The sequence below is a fragment of the Colius striatus genome, chromosome 5 (assembly GCF_028858725.1).
Source record: "Colius striatus isolate bColStr4 chromosome 5, bColStr4.1.hap1, whole genome shotgun sequence".
In the NCBI taxonomy this organism is placed as follows: domain Eukaryota; kingdom Metazoa; phylum Chordata; class Aves; order Coliiformes; family Coliidae; genus Colius; species Colius striatus.
The window spans coordinates 3,163,902-3,189,484 of NC_084763.1; the positions used below are offsets into that span (position 1 = coordinate 3,163,902).

Consider the following 25,583-nt stretch of genomic DNA (forward strand, 5'->3'; position numbering starts at 1 on the left):
TTACTTTGTCTAGATCATACACAAGATCCCCACAGTAGTGACTGTCAAACTGAGGCTGTATGTTCTTTCTGCAGCTGTTTCTTCAGTGCTCTAACACTGTTATTAACAGTACCTGTCACTTGTACATCCCCTCAGAGCTGTAAGCAGTTTGATAGACATTGCACAAACTTACTGGAAAGCATAAAAAATTAACTACACATTCTTACTGGCTGAACTAAATTCTTTGCGTTACTTCACAGCCTGGCTTTGGCTTTGGCTTTGGCTTTAGCTCAGTGAAACACTCTTCCAGACCGACCAGTTCCCTGACTTACTTTAGATTTTCTTTTGAGTATCACTGTTGTAGTATCAGTATAGTTTTATCACACCTGGATTGCAAAGGCACTGCTGAAAATAGTATATACAGTTTCTGTGTCAGACTTTCTGGGCCACTTTAATTAAGAGGCTAAAGTGATTTCAAACAAACAGTGGAGCACGACTTAGAAGTGCTAAAGGGCTGCTAATAGCAGAAACTTCCTGCAGTTAATGATTGTCCTTGATTTTGGTGAAGCAGTAGTAGCAGCAGAGACAGTAGTGTAGAAAACACTCTGTTTCTCAGCATCATTTTTATCAGCTTATCAAGCAGGTGATGTGACAGGAGGAGTTTGAGCTATTCTTACAGTTACCACCATGATTACAAAGCTGGGGGAAAAAATGTGTGTGGGGGGGGAAAAGTGTGCTGGAAATAAATGTGAAAACTTCTGACGTCCATTTTGCATTCCTGAAGGCTCACCCAACATGGGTGCTTTCTATCCAGGGTAGAACACATAGTGAACATGTACCTTGACAGGCAGTGTTGCTCTTGCCACCTCCCGAATTCCCTGCTGTGGGTGAGGCCAGGCAGCCTGTGTGGCACAGCCCCTGCGCAGAGCCTTTGCCAGCAGCTGAACCTGGCCCTGCCTGCTGAGCCCCCTTCGCCCCAGAGCCCCTCGAGGGTTTGGTGAGCCCACTCATCCAAATGAGCTTGCAGAACCCTTGTTCTGTGCTACAAAACCAGGCACCAAAAGTCACAATAGTTATAAAAATGGCCCAGCGCAATCTCTGCTTACTCAAAACCCGCCTTGGTCCCAAGGGGGTCCACGCTGTGACAGGCTAGCCTGTCCCCTCCCAGCAGACACAGCAAGCCTTTATGGTGCTTCTCTGTTGTGTCAGTGTTGAAAATGGTTCGTGTTTTATTGTGAATGACTGTTATTTGCAGCTCCCAGTTTTACAGCTCCCACCGCACAGAGATCAAGGACCCGATGCTTCCTTTGCATCCGCGCTGTAAATCAAGATTAACTCCAGTGAAACCACTCCAATCACAAGTGTGAAACCAGGAGGAATGAAAGGAAAATCAGGCTGTAAACTATTTGGCTTTTATTTTTAAATAGCAAAACGAATGTGGCTGCTCTGCAGACACAGGGTGACCGGCACAGGACCAGCTCCTGCGTTACTAATGCACCTCCATTTAAATGCAGATTTTTCCTTCCAACACAGAACTTCAGGGAAATCCTCTCCAGATAAACTGTAATAGGTACCAAATGGTAATTCAATATTTCACTTTAACTTGTGTTTCAGCTTATTGATCTTAATTTTCTATAATTTTGATGCAGCATTTGCCTAGGGGGAAGAGGATTACTTTCAGTATAATAAGGTTTTTAATTAATAATTAATTATGCTGCTATTCCAGACATCCATGCCAGCAGTGGCAATCTGCTGGTATTCCTCTACCTATCTCTGTTTTCAGTGGTGGAAATCAGCAAGGTGTGACTTTACATATTTCAGGAAGGAATTGAGCCACACAGCTGAGAAAAGGAAGCGTAACACAAACATCACAGTGTTTATGTGGGATGTGCTTATTAGGACAGTGTCTTGTTCTCAGTAAGTAATAAGACCCTGACTCATTGGTGAAAGCCCATGAAGATGGGATGCTTGTGCTATACTGCTGCATTCAAAGGCTTTCCATTTGCCTACATGTCTCCAGGTAAATGCTGTGAGGCATGAGTGTTGGTCATTCTCACACCAAAATCACTTAGAATTGTTTGGTTGGAAAAGACCTTTAAGATCAAGTCCAACCACTCACCTCACACTTCCTTCTCTATACCTACTCCTTGGTAAGGAAGGACTTGCACCTCATGAACTCTTTCCAGCATGACCATTAAATACTGCAGTTAAAGAAGCCTCTCTCAGCTGTTCGGATTTCACTGTGCTTTTGGCAGAGATGTAGGAATAACCAGAGGGCCTGCTCATTCAATTAAGCCTTTCAAATTCATGACATCATTTGCTTCTACCATATATACGTTTAACAGTTCTTTTTTCCTCTGTGTAATCTTCCCTGCTCAAGTGCAGCTTGTAAGATGTGCATGAAACCTTGATAAAAGCTCTGATGTGCTGGCCCAAACTTTTAAGTATCCTAAATAGTGTGCTGAAGTCATAGAAATAAATCTACTGGATCATAAATGTAGTCAGGAGGAATAATCTGATATTGAGTGTTAGTGTTTTCTCAGCAGTTAACAGGGTGTCTCCCAGTCTAGTTAAAATTAGCCTACACCATTTCTCAGTTTCCAGGCTGAAAGCCTCAGGGCTGTGGTGAAAACAAAGCAAGCAAGGCTCAGGCTTCATCCTCAGTACCATCAGCTACAAAATAAAACTCCCAACTGAGACAGAGTTAAAATAGCATAAGAGCTTTTAAAATCCATTATTAGGTTTGGGTTTTGTTGTTGTTTGACTTTCTAAATACAGCTTGATTACTTGCAGAGTCTGTTTTGTTAATGTCTCCAAAGGGTGTTCTGGCAGCCGTAAGATTCATCAGGTTTAAATGTCTGAGATGAACATTTTCCATGTGGGATCCTTCGAAATCTGGATTTTTCAAGTAAAATATCAAAAGACAAGCAACAAAACTGTGCAATCTTAGAGTTAATGAGACCTTTGTCATCTAATTTGGTCAGCAAAAGAGATGTTGGAGCAATACTGATCAATGTGCTTGTGCTCCTTTCGGAAGCTCACCTAGGAGCCCTCAGAGTTCTTCTCTGTATTCTCCCTGAATTTCTCAAATGCTGACAGATTCAACCACCTGCTAAGCAAAATAAAAACTGCTAGGAAAACATTCCTCCACTACCACACCAAAATGAGCTGTGCCCATGACCATGCTTAGGCTTGAATCAGTGGTCTGTTGCAATCCATCAGACAGAAAGTGGAATCCTTGGTCACTGATAAGAACATAAGGCACGCCGTAAAAAGCTGCCTCATAATAGGATTTGTTGTTTGAAGGTTTGTGAGGAGTATTAGTTTGGTTTTGGTGTGGTGATCCATGTATCTCTCTATGTGTGTCCAAAAAAGAAAGCAGGAGTAGCATTTGCTTTTAGTTCTGAAGTCCAGAAATGTCAGACTTCAAAACCACTCCGCAGAACCTTCTCATCTAACCACTCACGGCTTCCCTTGAAGGCACGGCCACCTGGGCTCAGTACCACTGAGACATGCTGACTTCAGAGATGGGGAGCAGTGGAAAACAGTCCAGCTAGGCTGGAGGAGCAGGGTAGAGTGTTTTTTCTCATCAAGAGTCTGTTATCAGTAAACACTGTTTGATTGGAACCAAAGCACTAAGCAAAAATTCAAGGGGGGGAGGAAAAAATGGGTAACGCTGCAGGAAAGTGGGGTGCTGTTTTCCATTAATCACTGCTGTTTTTATCCAAGTCAGCTCTTGAAGGCTCTTGGGGAAAACCAAAAAAGACTCCTGATTGTCTAACAGACAATTCTCAGTGATCAAAAACAGAATTTCTTTTAATTATCCTAAAAATCCTGGGAGGGGCACATCTAGATTTAAAAGGCCAAACAAACCAGTGTGAAAGCCCTTATTAAAATCCCTTTTGGTACCCATCAAAACAACAGCCACTCAATATCAGGAAATAAAATGGTTGTTTTCTTTGCAATGTCCTTCAGAAAAATAATCCCAATAACAAGAATAAGAGGTGTTTTGTAAGAGTTTTTTTCCCCCAAGGTGTAAGCTCTTGCCAGGACTTAACAAATAAGACTGAAAGCCATTTGAAATGGAACGGCTTGAGTATGACCTGATAAAACTTCCCACTTGCTTGACCTTGTAAACTTCACATCATAAGGTGTGACACAGCAGGAAGCGTTGCTAGAAGCAGGAAGGTAATGTACATCCTCATTTTTCCCTGTGAGGTGAGGGAGCCCTGGCACAGGCTGCCCAGGGAGGGTGTGGAGGCTCCTTCCTTGGAGGGCTTCAAAACCCACCTGGACACGTTCCTGTGTGACCTGATCTAGGTGGGAGCTGCTTCTGCAGGGGGGTTGGACTGAATGATCTCTAATGGCCCCTTCCAACCCCACCATTCTATGATTCTCTTATTTCTTTACTGGCTTAAACTGAGTTTTTCCCATTCATTCCTGTTGATGTATTGAATGGAAAGCATGCATTTTTAATGGTGTTAGTTGAAGTGCTGGCTGGTTGTGAAACCAAGTCCTTGGAATCGCTCCATTTCAGCCATGTGAATCTTCAGTAGTGTTTGCTCTTTTTTTCCTTTCACTTCAGCGTTTCAAACCGGGATCTTTGCACGGGAGGATACCTGGCAGAGAAAGAGAAAAGGCTCCATCTAGCGGGAAAGGAGCTCTGAGTTAAAGGAGTAGGAAAAAAAATAAGGCAGGGTTTTCACTTAATTTTATGCATGAAGAAATAGTGCTTTAGATTTTGTTTCATTAAGCTGCCATGTTGTTGTTAGTGCCTGCCGTCTCCAGAGCCATTATCTCACATGCAAAGCTGAAACATTAAGCATTATTCTGACAGCCTTGAGCAAGAAGCAGTAAATGATACTAAATGAGTGGGTTTATACAGAAGAATTGATCCACAAAGTTCTTCCTCCCCACCTCCCCTTCAAGCTTCATTATCTAGTAACCAAAAATGGATCATTTGTGTCTCGACCAACTGTTTAAGGTTCTTTCCTACTTAAAACTGACTGGAAATGTTCAGAACTTGGCCATAACACTTAGTAGAGTATTTGTGGAGTACTTTTACACAGGGATATCTGCTTGTGTGTTACCTCATCTTCATTAAGTGACCTGTTTACCTGCAAAAGGTGAGAGCTGGCTTCTCCAACACCTCCCACATCCCACACACCTGATTCTGGCAAGGGATAACCCCCGTGGCTCCTGCTGGCCCTTCCAAAGCCCAACTCCTTCATCCTGGCATTAGCCCAGGAGCCTGCTTAGCACTGTTATGTGTCCAAAATCATCCTAACAGAGCGAAGAGTCTTTATTTTAGGTGCAGAACTCATGTAGGATGGTACTTCCCCCCCTCCTGCCCCGTCTCTCCTTTGCTAACTGCTGCACTGTGTCGCTGTCATGCTCCCACTCCTGAGACTGAGAGGGTAGGTCTCTGCCTTAGAGCAGTAATGAAGCTTCAGTGTTACTCTCTCATTCCAGCCACACACAGCTGGCAGCTGAAACCTTCCCTTCAGTCCATTTCAGGCTGATAACAAGAGTGAGAACAGGAACAAGTAGGAGCAAGCACAGACTTGGCAGAAGTGACACTGAACCACGTTGTATGTCCTGCCTTTTGTCAGGCTGTCTCATGTTCAAGCCACGCAGCCTGGCAACATCAATTCCTCCTGTGCAGCTTCCAGCAAGGGGCAGACAGTGTAACGTATGTTGCAATGTTACCACACTCCAGTTTCCCATAGCCCATGTTCACATACACAATCAGAATGTTTATCTCCTGTGCAAGCCCCAAAGTCGAGGTTAATGTGTTGGTTTGCACACCTCATCTTCTTCTCTGCAGACATTCCAAACCCACCTGGACAAGCTCCTGTGTGCCCTACTCTAGGTGGTGCTGCTCTGGCAGGGGGGTTGCACTGGGAGCTCTCAAGGTCCCTTCCAACCCTTGAGATGCTGTGACTCTTACTCCAATCTGAGGAGGGACTGAGGAAGTGAGTTCTCATGTGAGTTGTTTACCTGAGGAACTAGTCTCAGAGTGCCTGTGGGGAAGTACCTGTGTCTGCAAAATGCAATGCTATGTCCAGAAGGGAGGAAACAGAAGATCAAAGCTAAAACTCTATTTTTTGGTTTGAGAGCAGCTTGTATCTTTGGTCTCAGCCTGTGGGAAGTTTGTGTAACCCTTAAAACATGTCAGCTAAAACCCATTCTGAACAGCTGAGTGTTTCCAAATGATCATTCCCACTGCACTGTCAGCTGCAATAAACTCAGCATTGACAGGACCTATTGACCACCTGGTTTCTAAGTGCAGGTGGACACTTGCCTCACTAGAAGATGCATACAGTAGACTTACTTCAGAGCAAAAGCTGTTAAATGGTACCACTTTTAACTCTTCACATGTTGAGAGATAACAGGCTTGCAGCTGATCTAAAGGAAATCCCATGTTTGGAAGTACAGTGAAATCTTCTGCCTCATTTAAACTTTAAATACCTTGTCTAGCATTGGTACTTGAGTGGATGCTCCTTAACTACCAGCTTCCAGATGTGAAACTCTGGGAAACATTCAACAGTCTGCTTTTATAACAATCTGCTGTAAATGCTAATTTGGGGATTAAGTATTAATTTATTCCCTCTGCAGGTCATCAGATGGTCTCACACAAGTCTGCTAATTCATATTGAACATAGCTGCTTCAGGTGTTGTTCCTCTGGGTTAGATTTACTCTGCTGGTTTTTCCTTCTGTCATTCTTTACATGAACAAATGCACATCAATGCATTTCTAAAGCACCACTAAGTGTCTCACTTGTTTTTCACAGCTAACCAGGTGCTGAAGTTTGGAACACTCGTCAGCACGTCCAACACCTACGATGGCTCCAGCGTCGTGACCATCGAGACAGACAAACCTCTGCTGTGGACAATGGCTGTCAAAAAATAGCATCAGCTACAGCTGCCTTTTCTGCAATGAATTAAGACAGCAAAGCTATTCCAAATGATTTAAGCAGGCAGCAACTTAATGTACTGAATGGACACCAAGTCTGAAATAAAAGTCACTTATCACTAGCAGTAACCGAGTACTTCCTTCTGGAACCTCACGCTGCTTCAGCAGAAGACACATAAGCTGCCACCCAATAGTCACAAGCAGAAGTGAATGTAAAGAAACTGCTACTGCTTATCTGATGAGTTCAGACTATTTTTACCAAGTGTTTTGCTCCAATACTGAACCATTTTTCCCCCTTTGCCAAAAGGAAATGGAGTACACCGTTGCATGTGGTGTACCTGTACTGACAGCAGGTAATTTCGTTTCTCTCTCCTGGTTTGCAATATCCACAGGTGCTGCTGAAGTGAAGATTTCTCAAGAGTAGTACTAATTGAACTTTTCTGCTTACAAAGCAAGTTTGTGCACTGAAGAAGCTTCAGTTTTGCTGTCATACCAGTACTAGACTTCCCAGTATCAAGTGCTTTTAAGGGCTGTAGCAGAAGTAGCCTCCTACCTTCTGCAAATACCAAATGCGTCACAGAAGTTTTTGGAAGGAAAGAGAGATTCCTTCATCTCAATATGTGGAGGAAGAGCACTTCACCTACCAGCATTTTTTGCAGGATTTATTGTTAAAATATCAAATGATTTAATCATGGAAACTTCCATGTGAACAGATGCAGAGCCCTTTACAACTCTGCCTGCAGCTGTCTCCCAGAAGCAGTACCCAACGTGGTGTACATCCTGTCCAACAGTGTGAGCACACCCGTTTGCTGAAGGACTGCTTGCTGTTTCTGACAACTAAATTTACCACAAACTCTTCATCTTAGTAACCAACTGAATTTGGCTTTCTCAATGATGCCATCAGAATCGGGACTTGCAACGCAAGCTCTTAATTTGGTGGAGGATTTTTCTAGTTAAGCACATTATATAAACTAACAGGACTTGCACCTGCAGAAAGGAATGAGGGGTAATGATGGTGATTCCAGAAATGAGTGGCAAGAATTGCAGCTGACAGACTTTTAAATCACCACTTCAGAGGACACAGTAGTGCTGCTTTCTCGCTGTCTACTTTTGCTGGAACAACACAGTTTATACTAAACTAATCGTTGGAACAGCTTCTGAAGAGCTGTATGGTTGTCACCCATGGAGGTTTTCAGTACCCAACTGGACAGAGCCTTAAGTAACCTTGTCAGCAAGCAACTCTGACCTGACTTTGAGAAGAAGGTTGGGCTAGAGACCTCCCAAAGTGCCTTCCTACCTGAACTGCTCAATCAGGGTTGAAAGAAATAACAAACAAAACCACAACACAACACTCTGCTTCTGCCAAAAAGAAAGCCTGTAGCACAGACAGGTAGGATCACATACACTTTAAAAGACAAGATGACAAGTATGTTTGTAAACCCAAAGTGAGCTTGTTTAATAGCAAACAACTTAAAGCCGTGAAGTCTCTGCAGAAAGTGTCACAACCTCCTGTTCTTCATGATGGACATTCAGCCGCCTCTGTTGAGAGAGCAGAGTAATCAAATGTGATCAAGTGATCTGAAGTCTCATTTATCCCCCAGCATCACTCTGTTAGGACGAGCATTATTACCCTTACAGCTTATCTCCTGTTTTCAAATGTTCCTCCTTGGTTGAGGACCCTGCCACATGTCAAGGGATACTATCTGACCTCTTCCAGTGCTAGAAAAAGGACTACATCAGCTGTGGAGAACCTGAGGAGTTTTAATTGGTAGTGTTGATGTGTGTTAATCTGTCAGTACAATGGCTACAGATCGGTTTTTACAGGTCAAGTGTTTCATGCTGCACCGTTCATTCCAAGAGGTTATTTTACAGAATGTAGTTACAGGTAAAACAAAGTCTCAAACCTCTGTGGCACTCAGCAAATGAAACAAGACCAACTTCCAGGTCCCTTCCAACCCTTACGATTCTGTGATTCATTCTGTGCCCTGTCATCTTGCAGCACAGTCACTCAGTTGTCCTCTGTGCATTTGCTCTGGATCCCCACATTATAAACTGGAAACTGTGAGAGGATGATCCAAATGAGGTAAATGTTCTGTGGTGAAATACACACTGAAGAAATGGAAATCAAAACATCTCATGTTCAGTTTTGAACCAGAATATTCAAAGAAAAATAAAGAACTATGGATCCAATGTTTTGCAGCACACTACATTAATGATCTGCTTCCTGATCAAGTAATACCTGTCACAGTACACTGACACAGGGCACACCAACAGCCTTCATTTAAAGCTCAACAGGTAAAAAAACATGAATGTAAAACACAGTGAGATTGGAGGTTGGTGTTTACTTACACAATGATATTGTTGATGGGGATATGGATCAGTTTGACAAAGAAACCAATAAATCCCATTATTGCAAAGCCTATTGCTGTTGCCATGGCAATCTTCTGGAACTCTGCAAAAAAACCAAAAAGGCATTTTAGTCTCAGAAGCCTCACGTGTGGCCTAGAAGAGATGTGCACTACAGTGGCCAGGGGACAGGCCTGTCTGTCTCTGAGGAAGCAGTTCAAAAGCAAACTGCACTGACATTGAGAAACAAATATGCTTTTTCAGAAGAGGGCTGAAACTCTAAGAGAGAAAATGCTGCTCTCCACAAAGCATGGCTGCTCTCAGGCTTTTTTAAATAGTAAGCAGAAATCCCCATAGTTCCAATTCGTGGAACATTTATTCCATCATATTTCCCTACAAGCCCTCAACAGAATGCCCAGTACAGTATGAAAAATGGAAAAGGGTTCCCCTGTCATGCAACAAGTGGTTTCCTCCTGGGTTTCCCTCAGGTTGACTGCAGTCAATCAGTCTAACCTGCCTGCTGCATCTGTCTTTTCAAAGTACACACAAGTTCTTCTCACATCAGTTCACCTAATACATGACAATTGTTCCTAATCACTAATTTCAGCCTATATCATAAGGTTTTAGTACCACTCACATCCCAGGAAAGGACACATTCAAGTTGATATATCCAGAACCATAAACCATTGACATCTGGACAGCTGCTCAAATTTACATCTCACATTGGAAGCTGAGAAACCTCCACAACAAATGAATGCACAGAAGTGACGTGGAAAGAGACACGGTAAGCTGAAAGGTGAAGTGAGGATTGTGGTGGGGTTTCCTGTGTGCTTTACCTTTCCTGTCAGGCTTGGTGCACCTTTTAACGAGTCGGATGGAGTCCTTGACAAACTGACGGCTGGGCTCCACGAACTGCATGACCTGATCCATGGTGACCTGCTGAGGTGAAGGGATGCACTATTGGTGGTGCCACTGTATACTGAAAGAGAGGATTTTCTAGTTACACAAGGGGGAAGAGAGATAACATATACAATTTGTAAAGGCTTCACTTAAAAGTCCAACCTAAGGACTTTAAAAGATACTTCCACTTTGCAGAAAATAAAGGCACAGTGTCAATACATAAACGTGAGGACTGATGGCTGGAAAAAACGTGAAAGAATACGTCCCAGAAGGGGAAATGGACAGCTCCAGCCCAGCTTGCTTTCAGCTGTGTCCTACACTGACAACACTCAGGAAGGCTCCTGAACCCACGCAGGTCAGAAGGTGAGCACCCAGCGCCATGCCGCGGCCTCACCTCAGCCCCAGCCCCTACCCCAGGCGGGCTCCAAGCTGGCGGGACGGGATCCCTCCGGGACGGGCTCTTCCCCCCCGCCCCTCTCCCCGCCGTCCCTCCTGACCGAGGCCGGGCCGCCCCGGCTGTCCCCACCGCGGGCCGGCGGCCTCGCTCACACGGCCCCCGCGGACGCCGCGGCCCCGGGGGCTCCCGGACGGGCTCCCCGCCTCGGTCCCGGTCCCTGCCGCCGCCCGGCCCCGGCCCCACGCCGCGCTCACCGGCCGCGCTGCCCAGCCAAGGCCACGTCGCACAGCGGCGGAGGGCGGTGGGCGGGGCGGGTTCGCTTTAAGGAGGAACAGGAGGGTTTTGGGCTGTCGTTTTCCGGTTCCTGTCGCTCCTCGTTCCTCCTCATCCCGGGCGCGGCGGCAGGGCTCAGCCGGGGCCCAGCGCGGGCTGCGGAGCCTCGGCCCCCAGCAGCCGCCCGCCCGGGGCAGGAGCGGAGGCAGCCGGGCTGCGCTCGCCCGGGCCTTACCCAGCCGCGGTCCTGGGGAGGCCGCGCCATGCATCGGCGTTTCCGTGGGGTTGTAGCGCTGCGGTGCAGCGCGGGGGGGATAAAGGGAACGCGGTACGCGTGTCCCCGTTAGAGACGCTGCTGGATGAAGGGAGGAGGGGGAAAAACCACAACAAACCTGAAAAACTTGTTCAGAGTGCGATTGCCGCGAGTCAGACATCTGTTGGTTTGTACGAGCACAGAAGCCGTGGCAGCGAGAGTTCGTCACCGCTGGAAACACGGGCTCCCGTGGCTTCTCGGGGAGCGGGGAAGGTCGTTACGTGTCAGGGCCGCGGGTGTGATGTGCAGCGCTTCCCGGCATGGGGGTACAGAGCCTGTCACTGCCTGCGATGTTTCCTTCCCTGCTGCTCTTGAAAGCAAAGATGTGGCAGGGGAAGGAGGAGCAAAGATAACACTTATTGTGGTTTTTACCATTAGTTTGCTTTTTCTGTTACTAGTTTCAGTTTAGAACTCTATTCCTAGTTGGCTGCAACATTTGAGTGTATATTGAGCACCCAGTATACTCAATAAGCTTATTGATAATAGCGTGTAGTGGGGCAGAGCAGGTTGCTGCTCCTCTGTGTGAGCTGTCAGTATGTGGAGGCTGCCTTTGGTGGCTTCTTGGTTTGTTTTTTTTTCTACTCAGTGTCACAACTAAATGCTGGAGACTTTACCAAGAGAGGAAGCTCACGTTTCTAGCTTTGCTGTGTGATGAGTCTTGCTGTGAACCGTTGCTGCAGAGGAGGGGTTTTCACAGCACTGGCTTCCTATAACCAAACAGCAGTGATTGGAGAGGGGGAAGACAACGTGATGCAGGAAGGCACGTGTGTGAAATGAATGACTTGGACTTGGAGATGGATTAGGTTATGGTTAAAATGCATTTGCTGCAGTAAAGGTTTGCATGTGTGTCCCCCAAATTACCGTATCTTATTTTCCCTGGGGAGAAACACCCAACAGAAACTTAGCACATAGTGCCTGGCTTAAAATTCGGGCCACTCTCACCGTGAGTTTGTTACCAAGGGTTGTCTGTGGGGAAGTGGAAGGCCCAGGTGCTCTGTCTCAGCTGTCCATTACTTTCCCAGGATGAGCTCCTTTCTCTGCCAGGCTGCAAGTTTGGACTCGAGCAGCTTTGGGGAGAGGCAGAGCCCTGGTTTGTGCAGACAGCATTTGGTATTTTTCCTCAAACTCTCTTCCAACATTTCTTTCCTTCAACTCAGGTGCTGTAACTTGGTTTTCAGGGAAGCTGTGTTACTTTTCTCTATAGATTTATAACACACAATCTGCATTTACAGAAGATACAAAGAAGCTCACAGCCTCTAAAAAAGAAAGTGTGTCTTTTGTCACTGCAAGCTAGACTATTGCCAGGGACCTTTGTTTCTACTTCTTTATGGCCCTTCCAAGGTTGGGAAGGAAAGTGATGTGCTTGCACATGTAAATTTTCATAATGGCTTTACAAGTCTGCATGTCAGACTGTCTGAGCAGTAAGGAGCAGGAAAAGGGCCAAGGGGTTGGGCTGGATCAGCTCTGCACCATTCTGGGATTCTGCATGCTCTGAAATCAGACATAACAAAGACCACACAGCAGCATGAGATGTACAGTGAGGAAGAGCAAAAGGAGGAAGCAAGGTGATGGTGTGGGATAGGTGTTGGGGGACTTCCTTGGACAGAGCAGTCTCCTCAGCAGTGCTGTGAGTAGGTGACTGCTCAGAGTTCCAGAGGCAGCCCAGCAGCCCCCCTGGCTGGTGCTGGTGCCAGTGCTGTGTCACTGAGCACTCAGTGTGCTGGGATGCCTACAGGACTATAAAATTCACTCAGTAGAAAGTGCAGAGAACCATGAGACCTTTTATTTCTCCATCTTACATTGTCATAAATGTGTTGATGAATTTATATCCTGAGCAACCTTTGGAATATCTCTGTGGCTTCTGACATTTAGAAATTACTTGAAGCTTTCTGTTCTGAGCGATCCTGAAGCTCAGTTTGAACGTTGTAAGCACATGTGCATGATTTACAATGGGGAGAAGGATGGCTTCCCTCCTCAGTAGCTGTGCAGATGCAGAAGAGCATAAATGAGGAATTAATGTTAGGAAGGAAATGGTAGGTCAGGTTTGGGGTTCAGAAGGAAATGATGAAGTGTTTGTGGTCCGTGTCTTCGGGTTAGCCTCATTAATTATAGAAATGCCACTAGCTCAGGCTTTAATGCCACGGTTCTGAAAGGGAATGTCGCTGGTCTGAAGCAGTCAACAAACACCATCCTTTGATTTGTGCTGCTTAGCAGTCAACAGAGGTGAAATGTGGGGATGGGAGAGGAGTGCTAGTAAAATAAATCTTGGCCAGTGTTGGATTTATTGTATGTAGTTTTAAAGATGACCTTTGAAACAAACTAAAGTGAATTGTGAAGACCTGAAGAGGGAGAGCACTCGGAAGACTGGCATCTGCATGACACAAGGTAACCAGAATGGCCTCACTGCATGATACCTCCAACTGAAAACATCTTGAAGATGTAGTTTCTAGATAGCAAAAGCAATGCAGGGAAGTTACCAGAGGAACAAGTGTGCCTCCATCAGCTGCTCAGGTCTGAGAGGTAAAGAAAAAGTGAAACCTTTAGTGGTTTCTCTGATTCAGTGCTTGTGATACTGGTTTGGTTTAGCACAGCTGCCACTGCTGACTGAGGTTCCAGTTTAGCCCCTTCTCCAGCCTTTATTTGAGGTCAGTCACTTTTTAAGTTCACAGCTTGGGGTGGTTTTTTTGTGCCAGTTCATGTCATTGTGCCATCATTCCTGGGCTCATCCAACAGCAATGAAGGAGTAAGCAACCTTGATAAACAACAGGCCAGACAATGCTTCCTCTGAATCTAAGTGGCAGATGACAGTACAGGCCTTGTCTTCACCTTTCCAGTTTCCACCTGAGGATTTTTGTGTATAAGAAACAAATTACTGCTTCATAATAACACCACTCCTTTGTCAGTAAACTCTTAATTACCAAGGGTTTAGAAAAATAAATACATAGAGAAGTTAACTTAAAATTGGGAATAGTCTTGAGATTCCCTCGAGGTCAGCGTTGGATTAACAATGAGTGTTAGCCTTTGTTTTTGTAGCAGAAGAACATTTTACAGGAACAGAAGCATTTTCCAGGTGCTCTGTGTGTATTCAGGCATTAAAAAAATGGCTTCCAAAAATAGGCAATGGTGTTAGATGTGTTACACATAAGACTTAATCATCTCGTGGATGCAGAGGGAGCAGCCAAAAGTGCAAGCACAGCGTCTTTTCAACTATACAGGTCATAACACCTGTCTGCTTTGAGCCAAGGTGCCAGAGCAACCAGTCTCTTCAGTAACCATGAGCAAGCAGTTCATTCAACTAGAGCAAGCAGCTCTGGTGTCAAAATGTGACATAAAAGCCCCCCTTCCAGGATGAGATGTCATTTTACTTTGTTTGGAACCCTGCCCCCCTTTTGGTGTTTTACAAGCAAAATAAAGTGAAACTGTGTTTTATTTCTGTGACCTTTCAATACACTTTCTATTCAGTTTGTGGCTCAGGAGTAGCTACTCGAGGTGTCTGTTCCATCCTGATAGTGGGGTCAGCTGAGCTGAGCCCTAGTCTCATGGTAGGTATTTTACTGTAAGAGCTCTTTCATTGCATGCTGTGACCAGTGAGATCCCAAATCCCAGCTGGTTTGGGCTGTGGGCCAGAATGTCATCTCTTTCCCTGGAGGTAAAAGGTGCTGCTTCAGCCTTTGCATGTTGTAAAGCTGCAAAAATATGGGAGAAGTTGAGAGCCACTGCTGTGGGAAAGTGGGAGCCACCCGAGGGGTAGGGCAGAGTCAACAGCTGGAAGGGCAGAAGGGGACACACAGGAACGTTGAGAAGATGCTTTTAAATGCCCTTTCACAAGCCTTCACTAAGAAGAAAGGTGAATGCATCTGTGAGTGTTGACTCTCAGTTTCCAGGTGCTCGTTCTGAGGAACCTTGATGGGTCCTACTGATCAGTGAGCAGAGATAGTGTGGCTGAACTGTAGGTCTTCTGAAGAGCCCAAGCATGTTGGTTGTGAGAGTAGCTCAGTCAGTACAGTGCATGGTGCTCCTCAGAAGCAGAGGGAGAAGCTGCTTTTCACAGCACCAGGAAGCTGGAAACCTTTCTCACCGTTGTCCAGCTGTGCAGCACTGGGTTTTATTTGATCCTGCACAGGGAATGGTAAGGTTTGGTGGATTACTCTGCTGATTTATCTCCATGTCTTTATTGGTGAAATGCATTTGGGGAATCTTCTGTTCAACTGGTACAAAGGTATCCAGCAGTTGTTTGACACAGAATGGCTGGTAGATCCTTAGAGCTGACAGTAACAGTGGCAATTGGAGCAGGCAGTGAAATCCTTGTAAGTCTCATTTCTCTCACTTTCCCAGTAAGATAAATATCCATCAATTGCATCATTGGAGAAAAGGCCCAGAAGCCTGCAAGGTGGTATTGTTTTAAAAAGTAAATACCTGAGGATCTAGCATCTTCTGATGCCTTTATTACCCAGGTGCCAGTTCCTCTTAATCTCTGTAGTGTGTTGTAACTGTCCAGAAATGTTGGAGTAGTCAGATTTGGGATGCTTCAGAAGTGAGTTTTGCCAGCACTACAGTAAGTTTGTGTCTCTTCTCCAGCTCCTGAACCAGTCCAAATATTTTCTTTAGTAATTAGATGGAAACATTTCCATGGCAGCACCTCTGTGGTTTTGGCAGCAAACGCCAGCCCCGAGCGTTTTTCAGTTAGCACATTTATGAAAGTGTTAGCTCAATTAGTAAGGAAGAAATAATCTCACCCAAATGATTAACTGCAAATCACACTTTGACCCTTGCCTCTGTCTTAATGTATGGACCTGATAATGCCACGACCTGGATTGTGTGCCTCACTTCTAGCGAGCTCATGGCACAGGATCTGAACCAACTCTGGCGTGCCCTTGTGAAACCCATTTTAAAAGCTCCTGCCAGCTCTTTGGTACTGCCATTTGTAATGTTATAGTCTTCAAGTGTAGTCAACAGCACTTTTCCTTATTACCTGCAACAGAGAACTTGATCTCTTATGTATTTTGTAAGTTTAAATCATTAATTCTTGTTATGCTGGGTTGATGAGGTTGGAGTAAAGGCACCTGCTCTGGGCCTGTGAGAGCTTTAATCCTGATTGGAGCCTAATGCATCAAGCTGTGACATTGATATCACAAGGCATTATTGTCCTCATCTTTGGAGTAATATTTCACTCCTTGCATCAAACATACATGTAAGAACCTAAGACTGTAAAATAATAATTCACATGCAAGTGTTGCTGCCAGGTGTTGCCCGAGAGATTTTCCTGGGTAAAGGAGGCTATGTGTAGCCTCCTCACATTTTTCCCCATGTCAGGCACAAATACCTCATATTTGTAACTGTTCAACCCCAGCTCAAGTACAAGTATCCTTTCTGCAGCCTGCTCAGTCCCCACTCACCCCAGAACCTGACTGTCACTCTAAAAGCCTGCCTGTAGCCACCCTTAATGAGCCGCTGGGAAGACATCAGGTGCTTAGGGAAAAAGCCTTGTTTAGTACACCCTACCTGCTGGAGTGAGATGAGGAGACGTTGTTCTGGGTTTCCCTGCAGTGATGGGGCCAGAGAACGCTCAGGTGTGACACGTAAGGTGAGTAGAAAAGGTGGAATGGCAGCATAAGAGGTGTGAGCTGAGGAGAAAAGGCAAGGTAAAGCCTTTCTGTCAAAGGACAGAAACTTGCTGTTTTGTTTTCTTCTAATTGCTCTTCTTGCTGTACTGATGTTTTAAGCCCATTTGGCAATTAAATTACAAACCAAATCATCCTCTGACTCGGGGTACAGCAGTGCAATGTGTATCAGACTATCTCACCCAGTTGTGTAGGTAGCTCAGCTGAAGGAAGCAATGCATCCTCAGGAGCCTGGTGTACTTTGTGTGCAGGTCAGGGAAGGCTGGTGCTTAATCTCCCAGCTTTGGCTCTGTAGTGGCTGCTCTGCATGTTGCAGAGGTTCTCGTTACACCTTTGGGGTTGCAATGTAGATAGGCCAGGATTTAGACTCCTGCAAAAGGTTTGTAAACATGAACCTGACAAACACATTGGCCACCAAACGTGATGTAGTTAATTGTGAGTTAATCATTAAGCTATTAAATCAGTATTAAATGCTGAGAAATCTCACCCTTCGGTGTGCTGTACAGATTTAAGGCTTTTAAGGGCCGACTAATCTTCGTTGTTGTCACTTCAGCATTATTGATACCCTTGGCCTTTAAAATATACAGCTTCACTTACATAAATTAAAGTCTTTAATCCTAATCTTACTGGCAGTCTGTAACTTGTCATGGATTGAGGGAAGCAGTGCTAATAAACCTGAGTTGTAAAACCATTGCAAAATATGGTACTCACAAAATGCCCAAGTTGCCTTGTTCTGTTCTTTTGCCATAGAACAGTGAATTTTTCAGGGTTGCAGCCTGAGAGGGGGCCAGTGGACATGAATTATCAAATAAATAATCTCTGTGAGGCTGTTCTAGACAGGACTTGAATGAGGGTTTGGGTAACATAGGATCTCCTATAGCAATCTTATGCTCCCTGTCCTGTCTTACAGGAGGGATAAGGGACCACAGTCAGAGTCACTTGTGGATTTCGTCTGGGCAGTGATTTACACTGGAAAGCAATGGCAAACACCAGTTTGTTTCAGTCTTATTAAGAAGCAACCCTTGATAAATTGTAATATGAGTTGGACTGGGCTGTAAAAGCTTTTATACATAATTTGCCTTTCTGCAAGTTGAGTACCCTTCTTATCATTCATAATTCTACCTCAAGGGCTTTGTCTAAATGTGTGGTTGCACTGTAGGGGTATCTATGTACAAGCATTGAAGCCAGCTTTACTAATGAGGTCAGTTGTTTAGGCCTGAAATATGCAGCTCAAACGGAGCAAGGGCCGGGGGGAGAGGGGGGAAAGTGTTGTGCTTCTCTGTTCCTCTTCATTTCTTGGATCATTTTTGCTTTCTCTTCTTTGAGCTCCCAGGATCCCACCTTATTCCTAGGTACAAGGTCTTGTCTGCAGTTAGTTGTGTGGTGGCAGCTTGCCTTATGGTAGTCCTCAGGTGCTGCATTGTGTATCTGTAGATTCGGCTTATCAGATTGCCCTTGTTAAATCATTTCTGGTGTTGTCTGCATTGGTTTCAAACTCTCTGCCAGCCCTTGAATGTGGCACTGAAGGCAGAGGTTCTTTGGTCTTCTGTGGTTCTTAATTACCCCTGCAGGTTGTTTAGCAGGATGGTCTTCACTTGTACTTTCTGAGGCTCCTGAGCTTTCTTGGAGCTGCTTGAAACACTGTCGCTCTCATCAAACGCACCTCTCGAGTCTTTGGAACCATCCACAGAGTGGAAGCTGTTTTATTCCATTCCTTTATCTCAGACTTTACTTATAAATCATAAAGCCACAGAATGGCTTAAGTTGGAAGAGACTTTCAAGATCATCTAATCCAACCTCCTGCCACAGTCAGGGACACCTTCTACCAGGCCAGCTTGCTCCAAGCCCCATCCATCTTGCCCTTGAACGTTTCCAGGGATGGGGCAGCCACAAGCTGTCTGGGCAACGTGCACCAAGGTGTCATCGCCCTCACAGGGAAGAAATTCTTTCTGATATCTAATCTGAATGTCCCTTCTTTCAGTCTGAAGCTATTACCCCTTGTCCTGTCACTACATATGACCTTGTTAGCCACAGCTAGTACCATTTACCAAAATCCAGCTGCTTCTGGCTGTCTTCAGACAGAGTTGTTGCAGTGCTGTCCCAGGCAGCCTGGGGAGGGCACAGACAGCCTTGGAGCATCTGACACTGCCAAAGGCTGGGAACACAGGGGCTATGTAAGGGTTCATGATCAGCCCCTGGGCACTTTCAAACTGTGCTTCTCCAGAGGGGTCCTCAGGGCAGTAGGCCATCTGTAGTTAGCTTCCCCTCAGGATTTTTCTTCTCTGAAAATTTAGAGTTTACAAGGCATCACTTCTTAAAGGTCATCTCACAGAGGTAACTTCCTTGACTCTGCTGACAGGCTGCCTGTGCCAAACTGAACTGGGGTGCTGGGGAAGCTTTGTGCTTGCAGTCTTTTGGCAGTGGAGGAGGGGCTGTTGCAGCATAGAAAGTTTAACTAGCTTTCATGTTCTGGGAAAGGCTCCTGAGCTACCCTGCACTTGGGAGCTTTTTCCATCTACCAGAAATGGAGAAACCTTCTCATTGATATTTTTCAGCACTAGCAATACCTGGATGACATTTGGCACCATCTCCATCCTGTACAACTCAGTACGCACTTGACTCCAGGGAGAACAGGGCTTTCCTTCTGGCTGCTGACCTCTGGACCCTGGCTTCTCTGGCACCAGCCAATGCCTTTGGGGTGTGTGGGCAGAGCTGCACATTTGGAAAAAGTTCTCCTCATTCTCCTCTCCTCATGCCAGTAAGGTTTACTTCAAGGAGACTGGCTGTGGGTATGGGCCAACGAATGCACATAGCAGCCCAAGGTTTGACCAGCCAGTCTTTGACCTTCCTTTGACACACGCTTTCTCCACTGTCCCCTTCTCATTTGTTTCCCAGGGACTCCTTTCAGAAATGCCTGAGAAGTGGAAGATCTTACTGGAATTTAGGAGATGGGGACAGGTTCTTTTGCTCTAGATGAACCATGTGAGAGGAGCTACCTTTTGGTGCTAAAGGAAACCAAAGATGGGGAGCAGGGATCCGTTGCAGCCTGTATGAAGCAGAAGTGCATGTTTGGGTTAATATCCTGTAGGGCACTGATTACATCTCTCAAGGTGTTTCCCAAGATGGTTCCAAATTTTAGGGATTTGCATTGCAGGAACTGATGCTTTTTCACTGATCAGAGCTCTTTCCAGATGCTGGAAGGAACAGTTGGGAGTCATTTGGCTGCCCCAAGGCAAGTGTATGTCCCTCTTGGCAGCCAGGTCAGAGTGCTATGCCATGTGAGCCCACACTGGAGGGGCCTGCAGGTCAGGCTTGCTGGCCCAGTGTGTGACTGTCAACGTGCCTGTAGCAGTTCTGAAGTGACAGAGCCTGAAGCAACGAAGGTGAGGACCAGGAATGTCAATGTGATGTAGAAACAGGTGAAGAATACAAACAATACTTGAAAACCTTGACACCACATTTGGAAACCTGAAGTTTTCTGTTCTCATACACATCTCATTCTGTAAAAAAATCAATGGCTTGATACTCCTTTAGGTTTTAAAGCACTCAGAGTTATTTCAGCTTTCATTGCCTTTTGTGCTGTTGTTTGGAAACAATTTTTGTTTGTTTACAACTGAGCTTAAAATCCCATTGCCATGCTGCCTGTAGCTGGAGTAGCAGATGCTGGTGGCATCTTACAGAGCATAAATAACAGCTGTGACTTGTGAAGTCATCATTCCATCAAGGGATCCTTCGTAGAGTTTGGCAAACTGAAAGAGCAAATCTTGAGTGACAAATAGATCTGTATTTGCCAAGAGTTTATTATGGGCATTGCTGGGTGCTCACGGCTTTCATGGAGCTAAATGTGCTGTAGATGCTGCAGCAATGAACCTGAAGGTGTCCTGACACCCAGAGCAATTCATGTGTCTGAGAAGATGCATCAGCCCTTGCATGGGAGGAGTCAAGTGTCCAAATGAGCTGCTCAGATCTGCTGTTGTGAGCAGGCTGTCAGTGTGTCAGAGGAAAACTGACCAACTGGCATGTTTTAAATCAGGCTCAAAGGGGGCTGTTGATTTCTTTAACCGGCTCTCAGTGAACTAAACTTTTGGGACTGCCATGAGCAATGCAACTGAAAAGCCCCAGTGCCAGGCACAAGATAGGAATAAGGAGGTGGGATGCTCAGGGTGCTGCAGGGCTGCTCACAGGGGTGGTGCCTGCCCAGGACAGCTTCTGACTGTGCCAGCCTCCTGAGTGCTGCTGCCATCCCGCTTCTCACGGGTGCCAAACAGCCCAGCCTCTTCTGTGCTGCTTTTCAAGCCAATGCCTTTCTTCAGAAGTCTCCTGGTTACTTTTTAATCCACTCAGTGATTGTCTTAAGCAAGCTTTGGCACTGCTAACTTGCTCTTAGCATTACCAGTTTTCTCCCAAAACAGTTAGAGTCATTTTATTCCTCCCTCCACAGTTTCTGTTCACGTTCCTGCCTTAACACCATTGTTACCTGGGCCCTGTTGCCCAGAGGGATGCGTGCAGGCTGTCCCAGAGCTGAGGAGCTGGGGAAGGGGCTGGAGCACCAGGGTGCTGGGGAGGGGCTGAGGGAATGGGGATGTTCAGCCTGGAGAAGAGGAGCCTGACGGGAGACAGGAGCCCTCTCTGCAGCTCCCTGACGGGATGCTGTGGGCAGAGGATGGGGATTGATCTCTGCTCCCAAGTTGCAAGCCACAGGATGAGAGGAAATGGCCTCAGGTTGCTCCAGAGGAGGTTTAGATTGGAGACTGGGGAAAAATTTCCCCCAAAGGATTGTTGAGCCTGTGCCAGGCTGCCCAGGGTTGTGGTGGAGTGCCCATCCCTGGAGAGACCCCAAAGCTGTGGTGCTGAGGGACAGGGGGTAGTGGTGGCTGTGGCAGGGCTAGATCTTAAAGGTCTTTTCCAACATGACAACTCTTTGATTCTCTGATTCTAATTAAGACATCCTTATATCTGTTCTTGCAGAAATATTCTCTTCTTTTGCCCTGGACATTTTAGTGTGCATGGAAGCTGGGGACTTGCAACCTGACCGTAAGCTTTTGTTGGCTGTGTTAGCTGGGGAATGTTTGCCTGCAGACAATCGGGACTCAGGAAACCCTTTGTGGATTTCATGTTTTCTTACATTTCTCTGTGCACCACCACAGCATATGGATGACCAAAAAAGTCCTGAACAGGCAGGCAGAGTGTCAGCCAGCATGTTTTGTCTGGCAAACTAAACAACAGGAACAAAATGAACTCTGAAACCTGTTTTTTCTCTGATGGGTTGTCGTTGTAATCACCTGTGAGATGACTTTTTAAAGACAAACTGGTGCAAAGTTCGGTGTTTCTTGAAAAATTCTCCATAAGACAAAATAATCTGTTTGCATTAAGGGTTTTTTTAATATATATGTATAGTAGGCAAGTCCTGAATAGGTGATAGAATCTTCTCATGCAAATGAATATTCAAGCGTTGCTGAAAACACTGGTAACATCTTGCTTTCAGGAAGAAAACCCCAAACACTTTATTTCCATAGTGCATTTTCCATGCAACCACTGCAATAGGTAACTAAACTGTTCTGTCTTGTACTTGGAAGAGAATGTGCCGGGGACATTGAGGCGTTTCTTTCACTAGATGGCACCATTATCCTCAAAACAGAGCCAGGTCCCTTCAGCCAGAGAGGTACGGAAGAGTACATTTAGTTAGTTAACCGTGTTTTGTTTGGGTTCTGCAGGTGTGGCACATTGTTTTAAAGGAACTGCTGTTGCATCAGTGATTATTCCAGCCTATCTCTTCATTGTTTGCCCTGGGTTTGCTGTTTTTTTATGATCCATGCAGTGGGAGGTATTGCAAAGGTTGTACTGATGCAATTCAGAGTTGGTTTGTTGGCAAAATTAGAAGGGGTGCTTCAAGGAGATACACCAAAGCAATGGGGCCTCAAGGCCATGGGTTTTCTTTCAAGTCTGTAAGATATGTGGACTCAATGTACAAGCCAGTGGTGTGTGAACAAAAATATGAGTTAAAACAGGGGATTCCAGAGCTTGGTGTTTCAGAGAAGGGAAGCAGCAGCACATCAAGAACGTCAGAAGCAAGGTTCTGTGAAACAGTGGCTGAGACCTGGGTGTTCATACCATGGACAAGATAGTAAGCTGGTGAAATGGATAGGAGTAAATGTGGTTTTAGGAACAATGAGGAGAGAAAAAAACAAACCCCAACATTTTTATCTGAGAAGGAGCATTAAAAAACTCTGTAAACCATGAGAGAGGAGTAGTTGCCTGCCCTTAGCACCACACACTGCCAGCCCAGCCTGATACAACCTGTTGGATGTCTTAGAGCCAAACCCACTCTAAGAATAAACATCAGCCCAGGGGCTCCAACTGAAAAGGAGGCTCCTCAGCCCCACATGAGTGTGAAGGCTAAGGAAGGACTCAGCTTGAGTTGAATCTTTCCAACAAGCCTCAGGTTTTGCTGTGTGTTAGGAAGATTTCTTGGCTCTTTTTGATGCAGCTAAATTGTTCCTTCCTCCAGTAATCTTTGAAGCTATAGAGATGTTCCTGAGAAGCAAATGTATAAACTCTGTGTCTTTAGAAAGGACACCCCATGCAACTGTGCTGCACAGTGCCTCGGTCTTCACATTCCCCATAGGCAACGTGCTATTGTCAGAACAAGCTGGGTAGTTTCCATCTTTCACTTGTAAGGGAAATACTTGACCAAAGTCGTGTCTAAACACAAGGTTCTTATCCAGATGTTACTGCTTTCACAGCTGTAAAAGATGATTTTGTTTAAACGTGAAAAGAAATGTCTGGTTAGGAAAATGCCAAGGGGAAGGCAACTGATCCACAAGCAGGTAATCTGAAAACCAGAGAGGGACAAAAGTCAGGGCTATCAGAGGAGGTGATGAAGCATTACTGAAGAAACAAGAGAGGCTTTTGACTTTAGCAAAAGGTGAAAATCAGAAAGCAGTTGATGTGCTATCCAGTGGCCTCAAGCTGAGTCCACACCTTGCCAGCTCAGACACGAACAGAACAGTGTCTTTTTGCAGCTGCAAGAGGCAACTATGGCCGTTAGTTCCTTTAGTGAAACCTGCTTTAGCAGGGGCTTGTGCTGGATGAGCTCTGCAGGGCCCTTCCAAGCCTCACCATTGTGTGATTCTGTGAGGGGCAGTGGGGCCAGGCCCCGTGTGGTGCCCGCCGGGAGCGGTGCTGCCGGCTCTCACAGCCATCTGCAGCTGCCACGCTTGTCCCAAAGGGGCTCTAGCAAACCTACCCTAGAGTTGCTCCAAAAAGTCCTGTGAGTGCCTTTATGTTCCTCATTGTTGGTCAGGGTGCCAAATTCAGTGGTGTGGCTGTGTGGGGCATGCAGATGGGAGCGGCACAAATGAAGGACCACCTTCAGAGAGAAAAACTCAACGAGTCCTTTTTGGGGTTGGGTAGAAATTTGGATTACTGACATCTTGTGATGAAACCTATTGTGGTCTGACTCAAAAGGAGAGGGAAGAATGTTTCATATTCCCTGCCAAAACATCCTTAGTAACGTGGTAAGGCACCACTTTGGATACTGCTTTTGTTCTTGCTACTGTGCCTCTTAGGAAAGGAAATGAAGAGGGCTAGGACAATGCTGAGTGAGGCATTTTGTATGGAGGGGAAGGGGAAAGCAAGATAGCCATAGGAGTAATGCTGCAGTAGGAGCTGTTGCATAAAGACAGAAATTTAGCATTAATTATGAAGAATATTATTAGCATTATTTAGAAGAAGAAGAATAGATTAGTTGCAATGATCACAGGAACCTGTCACACTGCCTCAGGTCCTTCGACTTCAATCTGGATCGCTGTTATACCAGAGTGAGGGATGGAGAGAATGGTCTCTCTGCCCCCTCCTTCCCATAGCAGGGTAAAAACCCCAGTTCTCTTGGAGATGCACATCTGGAGAGGCCACAGGGTCTTTGCTTTCCCGAGTGGCCTGTAGGATCCCACCATACCACACCCAACCAGGGAACCAGAATGCCCCTGCACAGCTGAGGGCAGAATCTGAGCAACACATTCCTTCCCCCCACTCCCCTTTCTCCTTCCACCACTGAGCTCCATCTCCTGCTGTTGCTAACAGCTCATCTTGGGACAACCACAGCTTTCCACATGGGTGGATTCCCAGTCAACCAAACAGGGTTTATTTCTTGAGCCTTGACGTGTCAAGTGAAAGAGCCACAGCCAATCCTGCCAGTGGAGTAGAGGCTTTGGCAAGCGTGGGGGCTGTTAAGCTGAGCTGCCAGGAAGGTGATCTGCCTGGATAGAAGCTGCCCTTTTTTAGGTTATGGCTTTGTTGTGGGAGTTGTTATTGTTTCTGGTACAGGCTTTGTGCAGTCTCGTGGGCTGTGTGATGCTGGCAGTCTGTGATCCAGCATCGTGGACCGACAAGAACGCGTCTGCCATGGAAAAATGAACTGTGACCCCTGAGGAAAAGGATTATCCCCTAATCCATCTGAGGTGGTGGAAGGGCTCTGTGAAGCCAGCTGTGCTGCTTGGCAGGGACAGTGTTTCTGCAGGGTCTGCAGGCTGCCTGGCCAGCTCCTCTCCCATGGCACTGCAAAGCCCGGGGCTCAGCACAGAGGCTGCTGTGAGAACTGAGACCACACTGCTGAACTTGTAACCGTCTGGGCTGACTCTGCTGTTTAATAGTTCTAAAATGACAGTTCCAGCTGTGATGTGTAATCTCAGATGTGGGCAGGATTTATCATGGAAACAATTCCATTTTGGCCGCCTTGCTGCAGAATGGCTCCCTCCTATCATAGTGAGAAAGTTGCATCAGAAACCAACAGTAACTGACCACTGGAAAATGTAAACCAATGCTGTCAGTATAAGAAGC

General features: G+C 45.8%; 2 protein-coding genes and 1 long non-coding RNA gene across 10 annotated transcripts in view; 2 read left to right on the forward strand and 1 right to left on the reverse strand.

The window, feature by feature from the left end:
* Nucleotides 1-7,020, forward strand: part of TPK1 (thiamin pyrophosphokinase 1) — a 385,084-nt gene extending 378,064 nt beyond the window's left edge. For all 5 annotated transcript variants that reach the window (XM_061996850.1, XM_061996851.1, XM_061996852.1 and 2 more), the window contains one exon: nucleotides 6,774-7,020. In XM_061996850.1, the coding sequence (XP_061852834.1) occupies nucleotides 6,774-6,892 (119 nt within the window). In that variant the 3' untranslated portion in view covers nucleotides 6,893-7,020. The remainder of the gene's footprint in view (nucleotides 1-6,773) is intronic.
* Nucleotides 7,021-8,326: 1,306 nt separating this feature from the next.
* Nucleotides 8,327-11,298, reverse strand: SEC61G (SEC61 translocon subunit gamma). Of its 4 annotated transcripts, none has more exons than XM_061996858.1 (4): nucleotides 11,204-11,298; nucleotides 10,078-10,220; nucleotides 9,245-9,347; nucleotides 8,327-8,434 (listed from the first exon to the last, which is right to left on the reverse strand). In XM_061996858.1, the coding sequence occupies exons 2-4, from the start codon at nucleotides 10,169-10,171 to the stop codon at nucleotides 8,425-8,427; spliced, it is 207 nt and encodes a 68-aa protein (XP_061852842.1). In that variant the 5' UTR covers nucleotides 10,172-10,220; nucleotides 11,204-11,298; the 3' UTR covers nucleotides 8,327-8,424. The 4 variants fall into 4 exon arrangements, with proteins under 4 accessions (XP_061852842.1, XP_061852839.1, XP_061852841.1 ...); XM_061996855.1 differs by lacking the exon at nucleotides 11,204-11,298 and adding an exon at nucleotides 10,793-10,901; XM_061996857.1 differs by lacking the exon at nucleotides 11,204-11,298 and adding an exon at nucleotides 10,554-10,578.
* LOC133625500 (uncharacterized) overlaps nucleotides 10,252-25,583 on the forward strand; it is a 60,713-nt gene continuing 45,381 nt past the window's right edge. The window contains exon 1 of the long non-coding RNA XR_009818791.1: nucleotides 10,252-10,504. This is a non-coding gene — a long non-coding RNA (uncharacterized LOC133625500). The remainder of the gene's footprint in view (nucleotides 10,505-25,583) is intronic.